Below are 24821 nucleotides of genomic sequence, written 5' to 3'. Positions count from 1 at the left end.
AAGCCTCTTCCAGATCTCCCACATGGTGCAGGGAGCTTGGTGGGAAGCAGGGCTGCCAGGATTTGAACCATCGCCCATATGGGTTCTCAGTGTGGGCAAGGCGAGGATTTTAGCCTCTAGGCTGCTGAGCTGGGCCCTACTTTTTTAAGTTGTTTTTTTTTTTTTTTTTAATCAGAAACGCAAATGTACAGAGAAGGAAAGACAAAGATCTTCCATCCTCTGGTTCACTCCCCAGTGGCCATAATGACCAGATCTGAGCCAATTCAAAGTCAGGAACCAGGGGCCTCTTCTGGGTCTCCGACACGGGTGCAGATTCCCTAGGCTTTGTACGATCACCAGCGTGCTGGGGCTGGTCCTGTCCCCACACAGGAGGCTAGGCACACCAACCCCGAGGCTTTGTTCAGCATTCCTTTTAAAGGCTAAAAACCATACTCAGGAAAGGGGGCCATAAAAGACCTTTGCCTGCCCGGCGCGATGGCGCAGTGGTTAAGGTCCTCACCTTGCATGTCCCAGGATCCCATATGGGCGCTGGTTGTAGTTCCGGCAGCCCCGCTTCCCATCCAGCTCCCTGCCTGTGGCCTGGAAAAGCAGTCAAGGACGGCCCAAAGCTTTGGGACTCTGCACCTGTGCGGGAGACCCGGAAGAGCTCCTGGCTCCTGGCTTCAGATCAGCATAGCATCGGCCGTTGTGCTCATTTGGGGAGTGAATCATCGGACGGAGGATCTTCCTCTCTGTCTCTCCTCCTCTCTGTTTCTCCGCCTTTCCAATAAAAATAAAATAAATCTTTTAAAAAAAAAAAAGACCTTTGCCTTGCCATGCAATTAGGGTCGTTTCCACTGCGCCCTCAATTCCTTATCACACTTCTTCCCTGAGATGCTTGTCTCAAGACTTTTTATGACTTAATCCGGATGCAGCCACAGGTGCCCCTTATCTCTCTCCGGTTCCCAGGCTCTATCTAAGTCATGATGTTTGTCTGGCTAGAGATGTTGGTTCAGCTATCCATTGTCTTTTTCAGTGAGCAAAGTACAGAAGGCAAGAGCAAGTAAAGTGCAGAAGGCAAAAAAGCAAATTCAATTCCTCTATCCTAAATTTTCCTTTTCAGGTTATGGTGGGAAACATTGAAGGTTAGGGGAAAGTTGGTGAGACCATTGTTTCCAAATTTTCTTCTTCCTGTATCTGGGGGAAGGGGAGAGATAAGGGGAGAAGCCACGCCCAGCCTCCCAGTAACCTCAGCACCCACGGTGGGGAGCAGCCACCTGATGTCATCCCAGGGTACCCGATTGTAGCATGCTCCGAGGATTCTGCTCAGGTGGTTTTGATAGTTCTGAAATGTCTTCAGTCTCCCAGATCCAAGGATGAGGAGATCTTTCCAAGGCCCATTGGCTGACAGAGTCCACCCCAGAGTCTCCATTTGCCCGAATATTTGATGTCAGTGCTTGGCTGGGGTAGTTGACCAATTTATTCTGTCCTTCCTCTACGCTGGCAGCAGATGTCCTCTGCAGGCCCCAGTGGACTGCCATGTTCTCCATGTGTGTCTGAATATCCCTCTAAGCCACCGAGGAGGCCCAGTTCTGACACTTGAACTACGTGCTCAGACCACAGACCCTGCGATTTCCCCCACGGTTGGAGTTATGTGTCTAGAAGTTCATTTGCGGTTTTCTGGAATAAACTTGCTCTGATGTGACCCAGATCTGACTTGCATGAGTTTGTCAGTAGGGGACCCGGCTCAGTTCGTCACCTACTTTAGCCTGTGCACCCAGTGGTAGTTGCAATTGCTGGGTTGGTTCTGTCTCCAGCCTTGCCTCTTATAAAGTCCTGGTTTTTGCACTCTCCAGGTGGTTCTGTGGCCTAGCCTGACAAGATTTGCCCCCGGTCCCAGCGCCTGCCAGGTGATGCTGTGGCAAAGCCTAGCCAGCCCGCCTGCCTGGTCCGCTCCCAGTCCTCATGCTCACCAGTGGGGGCAGTGGTCCCGCAGAGGACCCCCCCATCAGTCCCCCTGCGGGCTCACACTAACCCCCTGACATTCCACACGTGCTGGTGGGTGCTGTCTTCCAGGATGTACGTCTCAGAAAGCTGGGTCAAAATGACAGGACTCAAACCCACACGCTTTGATGTGGGGTATGTGCATCCCCAGGGCTGTCTTAGCTGCTGTGCTGAACACCTGCCCCAACCTAGTTACCTTTAATGCATAGTTGGATGATGGACATTTAGATTGTGTTCATTTTCTTTTTAAGCTTTATTTACTTTTATTGGAAAGTCAGATTTACAGAGAGGAGAGGCAGAGAGGGAGATCTTCCATCCACTGGGTCACTCCCCAAGTAGCCTCAACAGCCAGCCAATTCGAAGTCAGTAGGCAGGAGCTTCTTTCTGGTCTCCCATGCTGGTACAGGATCCCAAGGGTTTGAGCTGTCCTCAACTGCTTCCCAGGTCACAAGCAGGGAGCTGGACGGGAAGTGGGGTAGTCCTGACATGAACCAGTGCTTATGTAGAATCCCAGGACATTCAAGGCAAGGACTTTAGCTACTAGGCTAGCATGCTGGTCCCGTGTGTTCATCTTTCTAATCACCTGAGCACATTCTCTTAAAGTCTTTTTGAGAATATTTTAGAGACGTATGTGAATATATACTTGAGGCATATTTTTAGAAGTGGAGTTTCCGAGTTACAAAGAATTCTTAATTTAAACATTTCTGTATTTCACTGCCTTCTGGAAAAGTTGCATCCATTTTTTTTTTCTGTCCCTAAGTAGTGTACAGGACTCCCTGTTTTTTTTTTCACACCTTTCATAACATTAGCTTTTACCATTTATGGAAATTTAAAAAAAAGTTGTTTATTTTTCTTGATGACCAGTGGTATTACATTGTTTTTGAGATATATTTATTTTGATGTTTTTCCTGCAGCTCATGATTGACAGTTCAGAGAGAGAAACAGTTGAGGGAGGATGGATGCAAAAGCTCGAAACTGTTTATTACAGCACAGAGAAGCTCTGGCGAAGGACATCAAGACAGCCTGCGTCATGGATCACATGGTTAGCGATGGAGTTTTAACGTTAGCGGAGGAGGAGAGAGTGAAAAGTGAGGTAAAGCTGTCTGAGGCCGTGCTTTCTTGGCGCTTTGTAGAGTGTCAGCGCTGTGCTGGGCTCCACTAACTGTGGTTGTGAGCATTTTGCTTGTTGTACAGTGAACCCTTTTTTTTTTTTTTCCAGCTCACTCAACGTCAACGAGCAGCTATGCTAATTCAAATTATACTTAAAAAAGATAATAATTCCTATATATCATTCTACAATGCACTACTTTGTGAAGGGTATAAGGATCTTGCTGCCCTTCTCTACAGTGGTATTCCTGCTGTCTCTCCTTCCGGTAGCAAAGATAGAGCTGGAGGAATAACTTCCTATGGTTCGTATCCCTGATACCTTCTGTCACGTTACTGTCATGAAGGCTAGCATGGCTGCAGGTTTGTCTTACTGTCACCTGCTGAAGAGTGTGATTAGTTCTGTGGAAAATGCATACAAAAAAATAGTGATGCTTTCAAATTAAATATTTGCATATGTGTTACTTTTTCCTTTTTTTGCCTGTGGAAATTATTTTTGTTGACATAAAATTTGCCCTGCAATTGTTAGAGACAATAGGACAATATGTAGGTCTGTAACGTTATTTTCCAATTTTATGTGCTCCTAGGAAAGAGTGGTTTTAAAACTCTGTTAACTTGAAGGGAATGCATAACCACTGTACCCCTTACGCTGCTTTCAGTATAAACGGGCGATAAGGAGGAGGAGGCGGGTGAGCGAGGGGACGGGTGGATGGAGACTTGGGCTGCCTGTTGTCATTTCAAAGGATGCGCACTTGCTTTTGTTTTCTATATTCTGAGGAATCAGGAAGGTGAAGTTGATATGTTAACCATGTAACTTCTCTCAGTTCCGAGGCCCAGGCTCTGCCTGGCTGTCTGTGACGTTTGTCGCATGAGGTGAGTAATCATTTGAAAGTTATTCATTTGTGCGTGTTTTATATTTCAGTAAGGACAGTGCTGCGTGAAGGTGGGGTACCCCAGAGACCAGTTGTCTTTGTTACAAGGAAGAAGCTGGTAAATGCAATTCAGCAGAAGCTGTTCAAGTTGAATGGTGAACCGGGTTGGGTCACCATCTATGGAATGGCAGGGTGTGGCAAGTCCGTATTAGCTGCCGAAGCTGTTCGAGATCATTGTCTCTTAGAAGGTAGGTTTTGATCAAGATGTGTGTTGCCTCCTGAGGAGCAATGATTAGGCATTTTTAAAAAAAATATTTACTTATTTTTAATTGGAAAGTCAGATAGAGAGGAAGAGAGACAGATCTTCTGTCCATTGATTCACTCCCCAAGTGGCCACAACAGCTGGAGCTGAGCCGATCAGAAGCCAGGAGCCAGGAGCTTCTTCTGGGTCTCCCATATGGGTGCAGAATCCCAAGGCTTTGGACCGTCCTGGACTGTTGTCCCAGGCCACAAGCAGAGAGCTGGATGGGAAACAGGGCTGCCTGGACACAAGTTGACGTCCGTTTGGGACCATGGCACATGCAAGGCAAGGACATTAGCCGCTAGGTTTGCTGCGCCAGACTCATGATTATTAGACATTTTGTTTGCTTTCTCTTGCTGGCTGTTACAGGTTTCCCTAAATTTGATTGCTTAAAATAACATGTGTTTATTTTCTTAAGAGTTCTGGAGGTTCTTATTAAGCTAACATGGGGTGTCAGCTGGGCTGATTTCAGCAGCTGTAGGGAGGATTCCCCTTGCGTTTCTGAGTTTCTGAACTCCTGATCTTTTTCTCCATATTCAGAGCTGACAGTGTGTAGCATCTTCAGATGTTTATCTCTCACCCTCTCTGATCTTTGCTTCTGTCTCACGTCTCCTTTTCTTTTTCCTTTGTTTATTTTATTTGAAAGGCAGAGGTACGGAGGGAAGATCAGACAGGGTGAGTTCTTTGCTTCCTCTGCAGGACTGGAGGTGGAGCAGCTGGGATCCGAACCCAGTGCTTACTGTGCCACGGTGCTGACCCTCTTTTTCTTTCTTTCTTTCTTTTTTAACGATTTATTTTTTATTTATTTGAAAGGCAGAATTACAAATAGAGCAGGCGAAACACTGAGAGAAAGAGAGAGAAAGGGACAGAGAATCTTCTATACACTGGCTCACTCCTCAAATGGCTTACAACAGCCAAGGCTGGGCCAGGCTGAAGCTTCTTCCAGATCTGCCACATGGGTGTGGTGGCCCAAGTACTTAGGCCAACCGCTACTGCTTCCCGGGCCTCTTAGCAGGAAGCAAAAAAGGAAGTGAAACATCACCACAGGGACTTGAAGCCCCACCCACATGGGATGCCGGTGCCTCGGGTCACCTAGGCACCATGCTGGCTGCATGACCATTGGGTTATGCAGAAAGGCTTAAAAACCTGTTCTTTTAATTTTTAAAAATTTTTGAAGATTTATTTCTTTTTGTTTTAAAGAGAAGGAGAGACAGAGAGAGATCTTTTTTTTTTCACTTTTTTTTTATTAATAAAATTTATTTTGACATTCTTTACATAGTTAGAGTAAGAAGGTTCAAGGGCTACAGGAAAGTGGCTAATACTAGTATGTTTTCCATATTGTTACCTTCATGTTTAAAGGGGGGTATTAAGGGAGAAGGCCCACCCAATTTCCCACCCTCCCCAGGTCCCGGATGTAGGGCATGCTCTGAGGTTCTTGCTCAAGTGGTTTTGATATTGCCACAGTTATGAATCGCTGTCAGTCTTGCCACTCCAAGCACTATGAGGTCTTTGAAAAATCCACTGATTGACATAGTCCATCATAGCTGAGATGGTTGGTTGACCCGTTCTGTCTTCTCTCTTTTCTTCGTTAGGGTTCTGAGTCCAGCATTTAGATTAGGAAGATCTCCAAAGAAACTTCTTGTGTGTGCTAACAAGTACAGGGCCTGGCACCGTCCATCGCTCCAATCAGCTGGTGGTTGTAATTGCTGGGTTGGTTCTGTTTTCACTCCCGACTTCCACTGGAACCAATGGGTGTTGCAGTCCAGCCTGGTTCTGCCCCGCACATACTTGGCCCTCACATAAACCAGTGGGAGCTGCAGCCTAGTTGGAGCAACCCACAATAACCCCCACCAGGCCCGCCCCCTACCCTGGTTTGCCAGTAAGTGTAGCAGTAATCCAGTCTGTCCCACACCCCATTCCACCCTAGCCGCTGTCTTAGTTTTATGTCCTCCCGTGGAAGTGGTAACCCAAGAGGGATGAGCCCACTATTTCCCTCCCAGGCCTCTCCCACTCCCAGATTCCAGTTGATGCTGCCCAAACAAACCTCGCCCACTTTAATTTTGTTTGCCCCAGTAGGAATAATCTGCCAAGCCCGGCTTTTCCCTGATCTAGTCCACATGAGGCGCACAGGTGTGGTGGCTCTGCCTAGTCTGGTCTGCCCCCATCCCAGCCCATGCTCTCCTGCGGAAGTAGCTGTCCTGCAAAGGAACCCTCCCTTATTCCCCTACTGGCTCTGCCCACTTCCTTTCTTGTTCTCAGGCTGGTTGGACGCTGCGGTCCCTTCCGGTACAGGCAACCTCACCTCGGCATTCCATATTGTGCACTAGTCTTTGTTGCGACCGAACCTGGTTCGACCCACACTTGTGCCTGGATTTGCCAGTGGATGACGTGGACAGATTCAGCCTGGTCTTGCCCCCACGTCTGCCAATTGTATGCCAGTGGGTAGCTTTCCATGGCCTTTTCTGGGCTGTTTCCTATCATGTTTCTTGCGCTGACCTGCTGGGTCTGTGTCCTGCCAGAGGAGTTGCCCAGGCTCCTCCATCAGAACCTCTCCCAATGCCAGGTTTCACGCTTACCAGTGGGTCCATGAGCCAACCCTACTCAGTCCACCTCCTGTCCTAGCAGGAACTGTGGCTTTTACTGACTGGCCTTCCACCCAATCTGGTTCTTGCTGTTGGATGTTCCAGCCCAGCCATGGTTTGTCCATACCCACGTATGGCTCACACATGGCTCAGTAGGGGTTTGAGACCTTGCCTAGTCCATCGCACATCTGCCCTGGTCCTCCGGAACACCAGGGGGAGTCGGGGTCCAGCCCGGTTCGGTGCATCCAATCCCAGTCCACACTTGTGCCAAGGGAGACTACTACTGTATCCAGATCAGAACGCAGCCCCCCTTCCAGGCCACGCGCCTCTTGGTGGGAACCTCAGCCCAGCTAGGGTTGTCCCCTTTGCTCCCCAACCGGGTCTGTTCCCAGCCATAGATCACTCGCATGCCAGTGGTTGCTCTGACTCAGCTTGGCACAGCTGCTCACCTGTCCCGACCTCTGCCTTAGACACTGTGGCTTCGCGTCCCTGGCTCCCGCAGACCAGTAGGTAGGTACAAGAGCCTAGCTTGGAATGACCTCTGCTCCCTCCTGGTTTCTAGTTTTATTGTGGGCTAAGGTTTGCTCAGTCGTACCAGATCTACTCTGTTCCCTACCAGTTGACACATTAGCCAGCCGTTGGAGCTACTTTTGCAGGACAAGCCCCAAGCCCAGGCTTCTGCATGGACTGGTATTTGGTGCTCAGCATTATTAGTGATTACAAGTTTTACAAAGGAAGAGTTACTGCCTGTTTCATGTCCGAGAATCACAATGGGTTCAACCTGGAGCTAATTAAGCAGTGACTCAAAGAACCAAATCCCCAGAGCTCCCCAGCTGGGCGGCCAGCAGGCAGAGCCTGGCACCAATGGCGCACTGGCCCGGGAACGGCTCACCATGTGCCCATGGCGGCCGTCCGGGATCCAGGCATGAGACGCCCCGTCCTGAGACCCACCAGCTGCCGGGAGGCTGCTGGAGGTTTAAATTCCCAGGCCCAAGGTCGCGCCCCTCCCAAATCCCATTCACTGCCCAATGAGGGCGGCAGGTGGGTCCCGGACCTGCCCAGTCCCAGAGGCCTCCCCCCTCGGTCTACTCACCCTGAAGGAAGCAGCCTCCGGAACCCAGCAGGCCCGGGAACGGCTCACCATGTGCCCATGCGGCCGTCTGGGATCCAGGCATGAGACGGCCCGTCCTGAGACCCACCCGACAGAGAGAGATCTTTCATCCACTGGTTCACCCCCCAAATGGCCAGGAGCTTCTTCTGAGTTTCCTTGTGAGTACAGGGGCCCAAGGACTTGAGCCATCCTCTGCTGCTTTTCCAGTCTGTATACACGGAGCTGGATCAGAAGTGGAGCAGCCGGGACTAGAACCGGTGACCATACAGGAAGCAAGTGTTGCAGGTGGAAGGTTAATAAGCCACTGTTCAGCCCTTAAAATCTGTTCTTTTACAAGTAAAGAAAACAAAAAAGCTAGATATTGTAAGGATTAGAAACTTGAATAAAATTCTGGTTCCTGGGGCTGCCATTGTGGCAAAGCTTATAAAGTGTGTGCTGGTTTGAGTTCCAGCTGCTCTGCATCTAATTCAGCTCTCTGGTAATAGCTTCCTGGAAAAGGCAGTGGGAGATGGTCCAGGTATTTAGGTCCCTACACTCATGTGGGAGACCCAGAAGCAGCTCCTGGCTTTGGATTGGCGCATCCCTGGCTGTTACAGGTACCTGGAGAGCAAACCAGAAGATGAAAGATCTCTCTCTCTACCTCTGATTTTCAGAGTAAGAGACTAAGTCTTAAAAATATTATGGTTCTTATAGAAAGTTTATTTTAGGGTGGTGATTGGTTTAAGACAATAAGTAAAGTTAACTAGGCATGTGTTTTAAGTTTTTTGAATAGCCAACCTTTTTTTTTTTTTGTTACTTCTAGGGAAATTGTAAAGACTTGACATCTGTAAGCCATGTGCAATGCTATATTAACATGCTGAGTTTTAAAAATATATAGGCTGTTTCTTTGTTTCTGTCCATCCCAAGATTTTTTTGATGTTATTATTTATTGTTATCAGAATAAGCATTACAAGAAGGTAGGATGGGGTTAATTTCCTCTAGAAAAGACAGTTTTTCTCTGAATAAGTTTACTTGAGCGAATTATAAGCCTCATTCAAGGCTAAATTGCTCCCTCTTGTGTCCAGTCAAAATGTTTGATGTTTAGATTCTTTCTGAAAGGCAGAAGTAATAGTTCAGTGTTTAAGCTAATGCCATACTGTGATGGTAAGAGATTTGCAGATGAGTTGGTTATTTAGTTTCTTGTTTTTTTTTTTTTTAATATGTATTTGAAAGAGAGACACAAAGAGCTGGATCACTGCTGGATCACTCTCTAAATTCACTTAATGGCTGGTTCGGCTTAGACCACAGGTGGGAGCCGACAGTGCAGCCATGCGCCCCTGGGTCACAGGAACCCAGTCGTGTCAGCCATCATTCCTATCGCCCAGCGTCTGCCTTGTCAGGAAGTGGATTCAGAAGGCTGAAGTGGGCACCAAACCCATTCTGATGGGAGACATGGATAAAGATTGATTTATTTGAAAGGCACAGTTAAAGAGGAGACAAGTGTTCCATCTGCTGGGTCACTCCCTAAATTGCCACAGTGAACTGGTCTGGTCTAGAGCCAGTCTAGAAGGGGCTCAGCTGCTTGGGACGTTATCCGCTGCTTTCTTGGCACATTAGCAGGGAGCTGCCGTGACTCAGCCAGCGTCCATATGGGATGCTAGTGTCACAGGGGCAGCTTTATTCACTGTGCCACAACGCTAGCCCCACATGTGAGTATCTTTATTTACTTATTTAAAAAATTTTTTAAAGATTTATTTTATTTTTATTGGAAAGGCAGATATACAGAGAGGAGAGACAGAGAGGAAGATCTTCCATCCGATGATTTACTCCCCAAGTCGCCTCAACGGCTGGAGCTGAGCCAGTCCGAAGCCAGGAGCTTCTTCTGGGTCTCCCACACAGGTGCAGGGTCCCAAAGCTTTGGGCCGTCCTCGACTGCTTTCCCAGGCCACAGGCAGGGAGCTAGATGGGAAGTGGGGCCGCCGGGATTAGAACCGGTGCCCATATGAGATCCCGGGCGTGCAAGGCGAGGACCTTAACCACTTGCACCGCAGCGCGCTGGGCCCCCATACCCTCTTGATTTCCTCCTCTGTGTTATCAACCTGTTTGCTATACAGGAACATTCTCCTTCTTCTTTTGTCTCTAGCAGAGAAGCTTAATGAGAATCTGGCCATCTACGTAGTCTTCTTCACTGGTGTGACCACTTTTTTCTTTGTGGCCCATGTAATTCAACACCAGGAAGTGGGTGATTGTTGTCCTTCCCCTCTGTTGCCACCTGCAGACTCTTAATATCTGTCTTCCTCTCTAGCTTAGTTCTTTATGCCCATGTAATCACTTTCATTCATCCACATCCATATAGGTGAGTCATCCAAAACGTTGGCCTCTCAGTTCCTTGATCCCTGTGTTGCTGTAACCATTTTCTGCAGCCGTATTCTTCTTTTTTTTTTAATGATTTATTTATTTTTATTACAAAATCAGCTATACAGAGAGGAAGATCTTCTGTCCGATGATTCACTCCCCAAGTGAGCGCGACAGCTGATGCTATGCTGGTTCAAAGCCAGGATCCAGGAACTTCTTCCAGGTCTCCCACGTGGGTGCAGGGTCCCAAGGCTTTGGGCCGTCCTCGACTGCTTTCCCAGGCCACAAGCAGGGAGCTGGATGGGAAGTGGAGCTGCTGGGATTAGAACCAGTGCCCATATGGGATCCTGGCGCATTCAAGGCGAGGACTTTAGCTGCTAGGCCACCGCGACGGGCCTTCTGCGGCCATATTCTACCCTCACCCCAGGATGGACACTAACCCTTTCATCACCTTTTTGAAATCTTGTTAAACATTCTGCTCTCTCTTACTCCATTCTTCGGATTCACTGCTGTAGTTCTCAGGCCAGTCACGAGTCCTTACCTGTTAACCCCCGAGTGTCCTCATGGCAGCCTGTGGCCCTCCTCTGGACTTGGTCTGGATTTTGGCATCTGTCGTTCAGTTACACATTCTTGGTTCTTCACGTCTCGCCATAGCTGCCGTGAAAGCTTATGCCTCCTTCTCCGTGCTAGTGGGGAGGTTAGGTGGGTGTTCATTCTTGCAGGTTCCCGTGTTTTGTTTAGATCATTATGTATTCTTTCCTGAACAGGATCAATCTGCTGAGTTACAACTGAAGCTTGTCATCATCATCGTTGGCAGTTTTGTCAGGACTGTGTAGTGGGGCGTGGAGATTTGTAGGTATAGTCAGAAACCACGTCACTTTGTTTACTTTGCTTTTGTTGTCTTTTCAGACCTTTATTCTGCACCTGATTCTTCCCATGATATTGCACAGGTCACTTCCAGTTATACACTTTAGCAATTAAAAATACCTGACTGTCCAAATGTGTTTATATGTAGGGTTCTTTCCTTCCTCAGGTAGGTGTCCCGTGGACTTGGGCAGGTGGATGGGAAGGACATTGCAGGCCGTCCCCTGCTTGTCCCTGTCGCACAGCACTGCAGCGTGTACCGCTGTGGAGGCAGGGGGTTGTGGCTGTCGAGCGCTGCTGCTGGAGGCTTAACCTGCAGTTCTGCTGCATTGGCTGTGTGAGCCTGGGCAAATGACTCAATTTCTCCATACTTCTGTTTCTCCACCTGCAAAAATGGGAATAATAATAGAGTCTGCCTAATAGGGTGGTGTGAGAATTAAGTGAATTTATGTGTATAGAACTCTTAGAATAGTGCTTGATGAATTTGTGCCATAAAGTTTTTTGTGCATACATACAGATTTTTCCAGATTAACTTTGAAAAATATCTGATTTTTTTTTTTTTTTTTAAGATTTATTTTTATTATTTTTTTATTGGAAAGGCGGATATACAGAGAGGAGAGACAGAGAGGAAGATCTTCCATCCGATGATTCACTCCCCAAGTGAGCCGCAACGGGTCGATACTATGCCGATCCGAAGCCAGGAGCCTCTTCCAGGTCTCCCACGCGGGTGCAGGGTCCCAAAGCTTTGGGCCGTCCTCAACTGCCTTCCCAGGCCACAGGCAGGGAGCTGGAAGGGAAGCGGGGCTGCCGGGATTAGAACCGGCGCCCATATGGGATCCCGGGCGTGCAAGGCGAGGACTTAACCACTTGCGCCACTGCGCCGGGCCCGAAAAATATCTGATTTTTGTATTCAGTTATTCTTTTTTAAGATCCACCTATTTTTATTGCAAAGTCAGATATAAAGAGACAGGGGGAGTCACAGAGAGAAATATCCTCCATCTGATGATTCACTCCCCAAGTGACAGCAACGTCCGGTGCTGTGCCGATCCGAAGCCAGGAGCCAAAAACCTCCCCCAGGTCTCCCACGCGGGTGCAGGGTCCCAAGGCTTTGGGCCGTCTTTGACTGCTTTCCCAGGCCATAGGCAGGGAGCTGGATGGGAAGCAGGACCACTGGGACCAGAACCAGCGCCCAGTGGGATTCTGGAACGTACAAGGCGAGGACTCCAGCTGCTAGGCCACAGCGCCGGGCCCATATTCAATTATTTGTAAATAGCAATAAATGTTGCCTTTTAAAAAAATATATTTGTTTTATTTTTATTGTGAAGTCAGATATGCAGAACGAGGAGAGACAGAGAGGAAGGTCTTCCATCCTTTGATTCACTACCCAAGTGGCCACAATGGCCAGTGCTGCGCCGATCCGAAACCAGGAGCCAGGAACTTCCTCCAGCTCTCCCACACGGGTGCAGGGTCCCAAAGTCTAGGGCTGTCCTCGACTGCTTTCCCAGGCCACAAGCAGGGAGCTGGATGGGAAGTGGGGCCACCAGGTTTAGAACTGGCGCCCATATGGGATCCTAGCATGTGCAATGTGAGGACTTCACCCTATAGGCCATGGGCCGAGCCCAAATGTTGTCTTTTGCATTTAGAAAATGTGTATTTCTTTATTTTCAAAGAATTTTACTGGTAGAGGAAGAGGCCGATTTTTGTCGGCTGGGTCACTTTCTGAATAGTTATGATGCCTGTCGTAGGGCCAGGACAAAGGCAGGAGAGAGCAGCTTCATTCTGGTCTTCTGTGTTAGTGTGTGGGTTCAAAGACCTGGGCCATTCCTCTGCTGCTTTCCCAGGTGCCTTAGCAGGAACCTGGATCGTAAGTAGAGAAGCTGGGATTCAAACTAGAGCCTATCGCATGCTGGCATTGCCGGCAGGGCCTTAGCCCATTGCACAACACTGGCCTCCTTTCTGTTATAATTTAACACATTTATTTTTGTATATATGTATTTTTTCTTGCACTTGACTACAGAGTAGAAATTTTCATGGCCCAAACTCTGTTATGATTTAATGCTTCTGTTCACTGTATTCAGCACATACAAATTCCTCTTTTAGATACATGAACATGTACATAAATATACAGGACATTCTTGAAAAAGCTCATAGAAAATGGATTTAAAAGAATGCATGGGGCCTGGAGTAATGGCTCAGTGGCTAAATCCTTGTTTTGCATGTGCTTGGATTGCATATGGGTGCTGGCTTGTGTCCTGGCAGCCCCGCGTCCCATCCAGCTCCCTGCTTGTGGCCTGGGAAAGCAGTCGAAGACCACCCAAGGCCTTGGGTTCCTGTACCTGCATGGGAGACCCGGAAGACGCTCCTGGCTCCTGGCTTTGGATAGGTTCAGCTCCCTCCGGCCATGATGACTATATGGGGAGTAAATCTGTGACAGAGGATCTTTCTGTCTGCATCTCCTTCTCTGTAAAATCTGCTTTTGTAATAAAAATAAAATAAAATCTTAAAAAAAAAATAGTGCAGGAGCAGATCTTTAGCTTTGCAGTTACAGATGCCAGGTACAGGTTGAGTGCTCTGGGTCAACAGGCTAGCATGCTAATCCTCACCTTGCAAGTGCCGGCATCCCACATGGGTGCCAGTTTGTTTCCTGGCTGTTCCACTTCTCATTCAGGTCCCTGTTTATGGCCTGGGGAAGCAGTGTAGGATGGCCCAAGTCGTTGGGCTCTTGCGGTCACAAAGAAGCTCCTGGCTCCTGGCTTTGCATTGGCTCAACTCTATCCTTTGTAGTATTTGGAGAGTGAACCAACGGATGGAAGATCTTTTCCTCTCATCTCTGCTTCTTTCTGTAAATGTGCCTTTTGAATTAAATATGAATAAAATATTAAAAAGAAAAGATGCCGGTTAAGATACTCACATCCCATATTGGCCGGGTGAAGTACCTGCTAATGTAGACCCTGGGAGGCAGTGGTTGATAGTTGAAGTAACTGAGGTCCTGGATTGAATTCCCACCCCCAAGCTTGCTTCTTGCAATTGCAGGTATTTTGGGGGTGAACTAGAGCATGGGTGCATTCTTTCTACCTTCAGCTCCTTTTCTGTCTCAACTAACTAAATAAGAATGCATACTTTTCTTGAACTTTTTGAAATTTGTACATATCTGGAGATAATTCTAAAGACTTAAGTTTGACTTCTGTAGTTGAATACACATATTTCTAGGTGTGTTATGATTTATTAACAATATATTTAAAATTTTTATTGTCTTTTTTCAAACTTTTTTTTTTTTACTTGAAAGGCAGAGTTTCAAAGAGAATGAGAGACACACAGAGGCTGGGAAAGATGAAAGTGAGATCTTCCATCTACTGGCTCGTGCCCCCAAATGGCCACAATGGCCAGAGCTGAGCCAGTCTAAGCCAGGAGCTTCTAGGTCTCCCATGTGGGTACAGGAACCCAGACACTTGAGCCATCTTCTACTGCTTTCCCAGGCTGTTAACAGGGAGCTGGAGGAGAAGTGGAACAGGCAGGACTCAAACTGGCACCAATATGGAATATAAGTACTGCAAGTGGAAACTTAGCCTACTTTGCTATTACAAATCTTCTTAGAAAAGATTTATTTATGGGCCTGGTGCTGTGGCTCATTAGCCAGTTCTCCCCTTGCAAGTGCAGGCGTTTTAAGTGGGCCCCGGTTCATGTCCTGGCTGCTATACTTCCCATTTAGCTCCTGCTTGTGGCCTGGGAAAGCAATGCAGGATGGGCCAAAGCCTTGGGACCCTGTACCCATGTGGGAGACCCAAAGGAAGCTCCTGGCTTTGTATTGGCTCAGCCCAGTGGTTGTGGCCATTTAGAGAGTGAACCAGCAGGTGAAAGACCTTTCTCTCTGTATCTCCTCTCCATAAGGCTCCTTCTCTGTATAATCTGCCTTACCAATACAAATAAATTTATAAAAAGTTAGTTTGCTCATTGGAGAGGCAGAGTGACAAGAGTCCTTCCATCCTGTTCTCCCACAAGTGTTACAGGAGTGCAGGTCCTTGGGCTATTTTCTGCTGCCTTCCCAGTCACGTTAGTAGGAAGGGAGATCATAGGCAGAGCAGCCATGGGCCCAGCGCTCTACCATAGTGGCTAAGGTCCTCGCCTTGCATGCGTCGGGATCTCAAATGGGCACCAGTTCATGTCTTGGCTGCCCTGCTTCCCATCCAGCTCCCTGCTTGCGGGCTGGGAAAGCAATTGAGGACAGCCCAGATCCTTGGGAGCCTGTACCCATGTGGGAGACCTGAAAGATGCTCCTGGTTCCTGGCTTTGGAATGGTTCAGCTCCAGCTGTTGCACCCGCTTGGGGAATGAACTTTCTCTCTGTAAATCTGCCTTTCCAGTATTTTAAAAAAAAAAGGTGCTGTGGCTTTTCAGCCCTTTTTGGCTTTTACAGATGCTTCCCTTCTCTGTCCCACTCGTCCACAGCCTAATCTGTGCTCTTTTCAAGGCCTGACTTGGCATTGTTTTTTTCCTGTTTAATACAGGGATGAAATCTATCATTGATTCCTTTTAGGTTTCGCTTGAGAATTGCTCACTGGTGGGATTCTTTTTCACTCTTCAGTGTGTTTTTTCTGGAGCATTCTTTTTGTTTGAAACAGACAAGGTCTAAATTTATTCTCTGGATTTTTAAAAAATAGATTTCTCAGATTTTGTCCCATGTATTTAGAGGAATTCCATAAGAGTGTTCTTCATTTTTGTTTATCCTTGTGTCTGTTGCAGTTTTTGGTCTTTGTGTTGGGAAGTGTGAAATTTTTGCTTTTCTAATGATCCCCTCTAATTTTCCTGTAGAGTGAAGTTCACAGTTTTGTAGTGTAGCTTCAGACTTGGAATCAGCATCACTCTCCCTCAGGTCGGGAAGTGGCACTCCACTTCATGTCTTTTCCTCAGGCAGAAAACAGTTGTTTGGCAGCTGTGAACACTCTGTCAGCATTCTCAAACTGCTGATAATCCTGTCAAAATCTTTTGCAGTTAGCATAGTATTCATATGTCTTTTGTCATTGATCTCTTACAACAACTTTGGAATAGGTGGTGTAGATGGTCTTATGCCAGTATAATGAAAGAAGCAGTCCTGATAGTTTTTGGTGAAGATTTGCTGAACATTGAATAACTAGTAAGCAGTAGAGCTGGACTTAAACCTGCTAAGATTTTAAATGAGTGAGTCATGTGGGGCAACATTGTTCTCAATCAGAGGTACTTTTGCCCTCGTTGTTGGGGGTCGTTTTTGGTTGTCAGTATCGGGAAGGGGGAAGATGCCTGGCCGCTGTTGAGCACTCTGTAATGCACAGTTCAGTCCTTCACAGTGAAGAGTTATCCAGTCTAAAGTGTCAGAAGTGCTGAGGCTAATGGTCCTGTGCAGGGATTGCTGATGACACAGGACAAAGATTATGAAATTTTGTTTGCTAAGGCTTTTGTGCTAAGCAGCTTCTTCACACCTTTAACTGCTCCTAGATTCAGGCCTTACCAGCTTGACAGAGCATCCAAAAAAATGTGCAGCCTGAATCCAGAGAAGGTGAAGGTGAGTGAAGCAGTGCAGCCACTAAGATGAGAGGACTCTTGTTCAAAACCTTGTTTATTGCTCTTCTCTTCACTAGACTGCTTCCCAGGAGGAGTGCATTGGGTTTCAGTTGGGCAGCAGGATAAATCTCAGCTTCTAATGAAACTGCAGAATCTTTGCACGCGATTGGATCAGGGCGACAGTTTGTTCCAGAGACTTCCACTTAACATTGAAGAGGCTAAAGACCGTCTCCGCTTTCTGATGCTGCACAAACACCCAAGGTACTGATGGTCCAATTTAGTTGATGTGTGAAGCGTCAGCGAGATTTTGTGCTAGTACATTAAGAACATCATGTCCTTTTCCTGCTGTTGGGTAGGGGGACTGTGAAAGAGCTGTTGCCTTCCCATTCTTTCTTGTGTATTAAAAAAAATGCTCAGGGACCAGCTCCATGGGGTGGTAGGTTAAAGCCTCCACCTTTGGTACCAGCATCCCATATGGGCCCTGGTTCAAGTCCCAGCTGTTCCATTTACTACCGACTCCCTGGAAAAGCAAATGTTGGCTCAAGTTCTTGGGCCCCTGCACTCATGTGGGACACCCAAAAGCAGCTCGTGGCTCCTGGACTTCAGATCGTCCCAGCTTTGACTGTTGAGGCTGTTTGGGGAGTGAACCAGTGAATGGAAGATTTCTCTTTTTCTCTCCATGCCTCTCCTCTCTGTATCTCTGCCATTCAAATAAAAATAAATACATATTTTTATGCAGAGGGTTGTTGCTTGCCTTTTTTTAAAAATATTTATTTCAAAGCCATAGAGAGAGATAGCGATAGGCATATATACAGAAATAAGCCTCTCATTTGCTGGCTCACTTGTCACATGTGCTTCACAGCCAGGACTGGGCCATGCCAGGAGCCAGGAGCTTGATCCAGGATTCCGGGTGGGCATGTGAGCCTCCTTGTGCTGCCTTCCAGCTGTGCTAGCAGGAAACTGGAGTGGAGAACAGACTGGGGCTTGAGCCTAGGAGCTCCAGTATGGGTTCTGGATGTTCCATAAAGCAGCCCAGCTACTGTGCAAAATGCCTGTTGGTTTCTTTTCAAATCCTACCTACCACCATTCGTTTTATTTTTTAATCAGTTATTTTATTTGTGAGGCAGCCAGAGCTCCGCTGTGCTGGCGCGCTCCCATCTGGGGCCATAGTCAGGAACTGAGAGCTCAATCTATGTCTATAGTGTAGATGGAAAAACCCAGTTATTTAAGCCATCTCTGCTCCTTCCCAGAGTCTGCAATGGGAGGAAACGAGTTAGGATGGGATTCAGGACAGGCTGGGCTGGGCCACAGCACCAGCCAGTTTATAGTAGGATAGGGACTGGGGGTTGTTCCAGGTTGGACTGGGTTGCAGCACCCACCAGCATGAGCCAGAACTGTGGACAAGCCAGACTGGGCCGGGTTGCAGTACCCGCTGAAGAATGCCGAAGTGAGGCAGGCTATGCTGGACTTGGCCATAACACCGGCCAGCACGTGTAAGACCCTGGAGGGTGGGTGAGCCCAGCAGGGGAGCTTCAGTGGTTCTCGTGCTGGACCACAGCTCCTGCTGGTGAGCGTGAGAGCTGTGAGAGCTGTGACTTGGGACAGACCAGGCTAAGCAGAGCTATAAAACCCATTGGCCTGCATGTGAGCTTGGTTAGGGAGAAATCCAAGCTGGGCTAAGTGAATATATCCGCTGGTGTATGCATAGGCTGGAGGAAGTGCAGGCTGGTTGGGCTTTGCCACAGCATTGACTGGCAAATGCTGGGACTGAAGGCAAGTCCTGTCAGGTTAGACCATACTACACCTGGAGTTGGGAGTGGGCCTAGTAGGAAAACTGTGGAACCCCTCTGATGGGCTGCAGCTCCCACTAGTGAGCATGGGAAACGGGGTTTGGGACAGGCCTGGCTGGACAGGTGGTAACTACAGCCAGTGTATGTGTGAGCTGGATAGCAGGGTCGGTTGGGTTGAGCTAGGCTGCAGCACTCAGCGGTGGGAGCTGAATGGATTGTGGGTGGGATGGGCTGGAACAGTCTGCTACATACATTGGTATGTACAGAAGCTGAGGCTGGGTGCAGGCCTGGTGGGCATTACTGAGGGTTGCTCTGAGCACGCTGCAGTTCCTGCTGGTGTGCTTGAGGACTGAGTGTGTGGTGGGCAGGGTTAGGCAGTATCTATTGGTTTGCATAGGAGATGGGGGTGGGCGACTACAACCATCTGTGTGTGAAGGCTGATGTGGGTGATGGACTGAACTGGGCCCCGCGCTGGATGACACACACAGGAGTCTGATCTGGGGCCACCTCAGGTGAGGTTTCTTTGGGGACCTCCTAACTCCAGTCGTGGTGAAAATCCCAGGATCTATGTTCTGACCATGGAGTGCTGTGTCAGAACTGGGCCGCCTTGGCTGCTGAAGCCTTTGCTGTGGACAGCATGCCCAGATGCACATGGGGGCCATGGCAGTTCACTGAGGCCTGCAGAGGATGCCTAGTGTGAAGGCAGAGGATGGAGACAGAGCAAACTGGACAGCTCTCCTAGCCAAGTTTTGGCAGCAAGTTTCTAGGCAAGTGGAGACTCTAACGTGAACTATGTCAGCCAGTGGACCTTGGAAGGATTTCCTCAACCTTGGAGCAACAAAATCAACAGCGTCTCAGAACTGTCAGAACCATTTAAGTAGTACCTTGGAACATGTTCCACATCGGGACCCTAGGATGATACTGGGTGGTCATCCCTAGCACCGGGTCCTGATGTGGCTGGGCTGCTGGGAGCGGGCCTCTCCCCTTCTCGTTTCCTGCAGACGTGGGAAGAAAAAAGGAGATTGGAGGCGGTTGTCTCACCCTCTTTTCCCCGTCCCTTGATCCTTTCCACCCTGTTCGGCGGTCTGCATGGGCATGTGTCCTTCCCAGCTGTGTAAATATAAAAAAAAACAAATTTCTTATAAAAATTTTAATAGGCTTTTAATATGGGCTGTGAGAAGTCAAAAATCTACGTTTTTTTTTTTTTGCCCTTATTTGAGAAAGTATTGCATGAAAAAGGGAAAATTATGGAGTAGCTGTCTATTCTTCTTAAACTGTCCAGTAAGTAGATTTTGAAAGACACTGGGGGAAATTTTTTAGAAAAAGTGAAGTGTCATTTTTGGTTCATTTTGCTTGCTTTTTAACTAGGTCTCTGTTGATCTTGGATGATGTTTGGGATCCTTGGGTGTTAAAAGCCTTTGACAATCAATGTCAGATTCTTCTTACAACCAGAGATAAGAGTGTTACAGATTCAGTGATGGGTAAGGATCATTGATTTACATTTTAGCACCTTAATAACTTAATAAATAAAAAATTAATAACTTAGTCATTAAATTGATAAAAATATCATTTGATTATATGTAGACATGTGGCATATTATTATTATTATTTTTTTTACTATAACTAATGTGGTTTTGTTGCAGGTCCTAAATATGTAGTTGCTGTGGAGAATGGCCTAGGAACAGAAAAAGGACTTGAAATTTTATCCCTATTTGTTAATATGAAGAAAACAGATTTGCCAGAACAGGCTCATAGTATTATAAAAGAATGTAAAGGTATGGTTATTTTGTGATAAGAATATAAATTCCTTTTTTTTTTTAATGAAGCTAATGAACATGACAGTTTAGTACATGAACATCCAAAAAACTTTTCTAGCATGCTTAGTCTTCTAAATTGTCTGATATTTGAAGCGGATGCATTTATGATATTCATTTATTAAAGTAAAATTAATGTATATTCATAGTATATCAGAGATGGTGAGAAGGATAAGCTCAATATGCAGTTTCTGTTACCAAATAATTGAAAGTGTGTTGAGAGATTTCCAAATTTGTTCATTGGAATCTTATAAAAATGATATTCTAATTTAATAAGTAAAAACTAGGGCCTGGCATGTTAGCCTAGTGACTGGAGTCCTCGCCTTGCATGTGCCAACATCCTATGTGGGCACCTGTTCATATCCCGGCAGTCCCGCTCCCATCTAGCTATCTTCTTGTGGCCTGAGAGAGCAGCTGAGGACGGGCCAAAGCTTTGGGACTCTGAACCCACATGGGAGACCCAGAAGAAACTCTGGACTCCTGGCTTCAGATAGGCTCAGCTCCAGCCATTGCGGCCACTTAGGGAGCAAGTCAGCGATGGAAGTTCTTTCTCTGTCTTTCCTCCACTCTATGTATCCCACTTTCCAATAAAAATAAAAAATAAATCTTAAAGAAAAAATAAAAACTAGTGTTGTCTTAATTTGTATTTTTATTAGGAATTTTCATACTGTGCACATTTTCTTCTTAAAGATTTACTTATTTTTATTTGAAAGGCAGATTTAGACAGAGTGTGAGATCGTCCCATCTGCTGGTTCACTTTCCAAATGGCCACAATGGCCAGAGCTTGGCTGGTCTGAAGCTAGGGGCCGGGAGCTTCTTCTGGGTCTCCCACGTGGGTGCAGGGCCTCAAGGACTTGGGACATTTCCTGCTGCTTTTCCAGGCTGTTTGCAGGGAGCTGTAACACAAGTAGAGCAGATAGGACTTAAACTGGTGCTTATGTGGGATGCCAGCCCTCCATGTAGAGGCTTAGCTTGTTATGCAGTGGCTCCTGTCCCCTATGGTATCTTTTTTTTTTTTTAAAGATTTATCTGTTTTTTTTTTTTTTTTTATATATTACAAAGGCAGATATACAGAGAGGAGGAGATAGAGAGGAAGATCTTACATCTGATTATTCACTTCCCAAGTGAGCACAATGGCCGGTGCTGTGCCAATCTGAAGCCAGGAGCCAGGAGCTCTTCCAGGTCTCCCACACGAGTGCAGGGTCCCAAGGCTTTGGGCCGTCCTCGACTGCTTTCCCAGGCCACAAGCAGGGAGCTGGATGGGAAGTGGAGCTGCCGGGATTAGAACTGGCGCCCATATGGGATCCCGGCGCGTTGAAGGCGAGGACTTTAGCTGCTAGGCCACATGGTACATTTTCATTTGGGTCTAAGAAGGGTAGAGGAGGGTGTCAGCATGTAGCCCTCTCCATTGGCATGTCCCTCCTGTAGCCTCTCACCTCATGGGTGCAGGTGTCTGCCTCAAGGGAGTATCCCACAAGGTCCACACTGGTGATTCCATTCATCTCTGAGTCAGGGAGGGAGTTCGGGGGCAGCGACATGTCCTAATTTAGTGCACTCCTCTAATTTTTCATAGGACTGTTTCTTTGTTTCTTTTGTTTTTAAAGATTTTTAATTATTTTTATTGTAAAGTCCGATATACAGAGAGGAGGAGAGACAGAGAAGATCTCTGTCCACTGATTCACTCCCCAAGCAGCCACAGTGGCCAGAGCTGAGCAGATCTGAAGTCAGGAGCTTGGAGCTGCCTCTGGGCCTCCCAACGGGTTCACGGTCACAGGCTTTGGGCCATCCTCCATTGCTTTCCCAGGCCGTAAGCTGGGAGCTGGATTGGAAGCTGGACTGCCGGGATTAGAACTGGTGCCCATTGGGATCCTGGTGCATGCAAGGCGAGGCATTGTAACTGCTAGGCTACCGTGCCAGGCCTCATAGGGCTGTTTCTTAAGAAGGGCTGTTTCTTATGATTTTTTTTTTCATATTTTAAAATTTATTTCAGGGTAGGAATGAGAGCAGGGGTGTGGGGGGAAATTGGAAGGGACACATCTCATGCCATGGTGGCAGGATGGGGGCTTCCAGGGCAGGCGAAGGGACAAGATGGAGGGGGACAGGAAAAGGGATGGAGTCGGTAGGAGAGCGAAGAGGAGGAAGAAACTGATTAAGTTAGTGGTGATTTTGAAAATAAGACAGTATTAATAGTGTGACTTTTTTTTTTAGGTTCGCCTCTTGTAGTGTCTTTAATTGGTGCACTTTTACGTGATTTTCCCAACCGCTGGGAGTATTACCTCAGGCAGCTTCAGAATAAGCAATTTAAGAGAATAAGAAAATCTTCATCTTACGATTATGAAGCTCTGGATGAAGCCATGTCCATAAGTGTTGATGTGCTCAGAGAAGACATCAAGGATTATTACACAGATCTTTCCATCTTCCAGAAGGGTGTTAAGGTGCCTACAAAGGTAACAGATGGACCAGCAGTCCTCACGGGCGTTCATGGCATGTAACTTCTGAAATAGTGCTTATGACATGGTTGGGAGAATATTGGAAGGAGGGAGCCCGCGGACAGAGGCCGTGCGGTAAAGGCTGTGGTGGGTCAGTTGCGGTCACTCCTCGTCGAGGCTCTGTGTCTAATGTGTGAGTTACCTGTTGCTCAGCAATTTCAATGAGACTGAAAGGCATCTGACTTGTTTTTCCTCTCTTGAGGAATCATCGAGTTTCTTAAGAAGTAAAGGCATTCTTTTTTCAGTGCTTTAAGTTAGGGGTGAGTGTGTGTGCACACCTCATCTGCAGTCTTGGTCGTTGCACTTCTACAGCACAGTAAGTGCTTGATTGCTTTGCAGGTGTTATGTATTCTCTGGGACATGGAAACTGAAGAAGTGGAAGACATACTGCAGGAGTTTGTTAATAAATCTCTCTTATTTTGTGATCGGAATGGAAAGTCATATTGTTATTATTTACATGATTTGCAAGTAGACTTTCTTACAGAGAAAAATCGTGGCCAGCTTCAGGTACGTATGTCACTGTATATTTAAAAAATGTGTATTTTTTATTTTGGAATGATTTTAGACTTACAGAAAAGTTACAGAACAGTAGTGATTTCCGTGCATTAACTCTTCATCTAACTTCTAATGCTGAAGTGTTGTATGTATAACACAGTGATCAAAGCCAGAAAAATAGCATTGATGTAATACTATTAACTAATGTGCAGACTGAATATTTTGGTATAATACTTATGTATTTGAAAGGCAGAGTTATGAAGAGAGGGAGAGACAGAGAGATCTTCTATCTGCTAATATACTCCCGTAATGGCCACTAAACGGCTGCTGGGCTGATTCGAAGCCAGGAGCCAGAAGCTTCTGGCAAGTATCCCATATGTGTACAGAGCCCCCAGGCTTGGGATCATCTTCTGCTGCTTTCTTAGGCCAGTAGCAGAGAGGTGGGCTGGAAGTGGAGCAACTGGGAATTGAACTGGTGACTATATGAGATGCTGGGGTCAAAGGTGGTGGTGGCCTTATCTGGCTACGCCACAGCACTGGCCCCCGGCCTTAATACTTTTGAAGCATACTAGCTGGATGTTTTGCAGTGTCCTCTAGTTTGGTTTTGTCTTACATGGTCTTCTGAAAAGATTAATGTTTTACATGTTTTGGTAAGGATACCTAATATCAGGGAGCACTTGGGTTGATAGGTCTTATTTTGTATAATCTTTATTTTTTTCTTATTTTGTATAATCTTAATGTTGATGATTTACTTAAAGTGATACCTGTCAGGTTTATCCACTGTAAAGTTTCTATTTTTTCCTTTTTTAAAAAAGATTTATTTGTTTTTTGTTTAAAAGGCAGACTAAAGAGAGGAGAAAGATAAAGATCTTACATTTGCTGGTTAACTCCCTAAAAGGCTGCAACAGCCAAAGCCGAGCTGATCCTTTGCTGGGATCCAGGAGCCTCCTCCAGATCTCCCATGTGGGTGCGGGGTCCCAGGCTCTGGGCCGTCCTTGGCTATTTTCTCAGGCCACAAGCAGCAAGCTGGATGGGAAGTGGAGCAGTCAGAATACGAACTGGCACCTGTTAGGGGATGCTGGTGCCACAAGATGGAGAATTAGCATATTGAGCCGCAGTGTCAGTCCCTATTTTTCCTTTTCTAATTAGTGGGTATCTTGTGAGGAGTAGCTGGAGTTAAAGTGATGCTTGTTTGTGTTCTCTGAAATGTTTAATTTGGTTTTCAGGATCTACATAAGAAGATGGTCACTCAGTTCCAGAGGTGTCAGCAGCCGTGCACTCTGTCCCCGGATCAGGAGGACTGCATGTACTGGTACAACTTTCTGGCCTACCACATGGCCAGTGCCAATATGCATAAAGTAAGATAGTCTGTTTAAGTTTTTAGCTCATCCTAAATTTTATCTCCTCTTTTTCCATGTATGTTGCATATATTTCCTGGTGTTGTTTCTTTTTTTTTTTTGGTTTTAATTTATATTACTTTTTGCTACACTAAAGAGTTTTTGTTAATACTTTTATTTCATTTGAAAGGCAGAGTGACAAGGAGAAGGA

At 46.7% G+C, this 24821-nt stretch overlaps 1 protein-coding gene across 2 annotated transcripts in view; it reads left to right on the top strand.

Annotated features, from left to right (window-relative positions):
• APAF1 (apoptotic peptidase activating factor 1) overlaps positions 1 to 24821 on the top strand; it is a 97982-nt gene that overhangs the window by 1531 nt on the left and 71630 nt on the right. The window contains exons 2-10 of one of the 2 annotated variants that reach the window (XM_040980311.1): positions 2898 to 3076; positions 3203 to 3392; positions 4010 to 4207; positions 16763 to 16946; positions 19844 to 19956; positions 20119 to 20250; positions 22498 to 22736; positions 23118 to 23285; positions 24500 to 24631. In XM_040980311.1, coding sequence (XP_040836245.1) covers positions 2939 to 3076; positions 3203 to 3392; positions 4010 to 4207; positions 16763 to 16946; positions 19844 to 19956; positions 20119 to 20250; positions 22498 to 22736; positions 23118 to 23285; positions 24500 to 24631 — 1494 coding nt within the window. In that variant the 5' untranslated portion in view covers positions 2898 to 2938. The remainder of the gene's footprint in view (positions 1 to 2897; positions 3077 to 3202; positions 3393 to 4009; positions 4208 to 16762; positions 16947 to 19843; positions 19957 to 20118; positions 20251 to 22497; positions 22737 to 23117; positions 23286 to 24499; positions 24632 to 24821) is intronic. The other variant, XM_040980319.1, reaches the window with a different exon arrangement.

This window comes from Ochotona curzoniae, unplaced genomic scaffold (assembly GCF_017591425.1).
Source record: "Ochotona curzoniae isolate NIBS_2020 unplaced genomic scaffold, NIBS_Ocur_1.0 contig_1014, whole genome shotgun sequence".
Classification (NCBI taxonomy): Eukaryota; Metazoa; Chordata; class Mammalia; order Lagomorpha; family Ochotonidae; genus Ochotona; species Ochotona curzoniae.
This window is presented reverse-complemented; position numbering and strand designations above follow the sequence as displayed.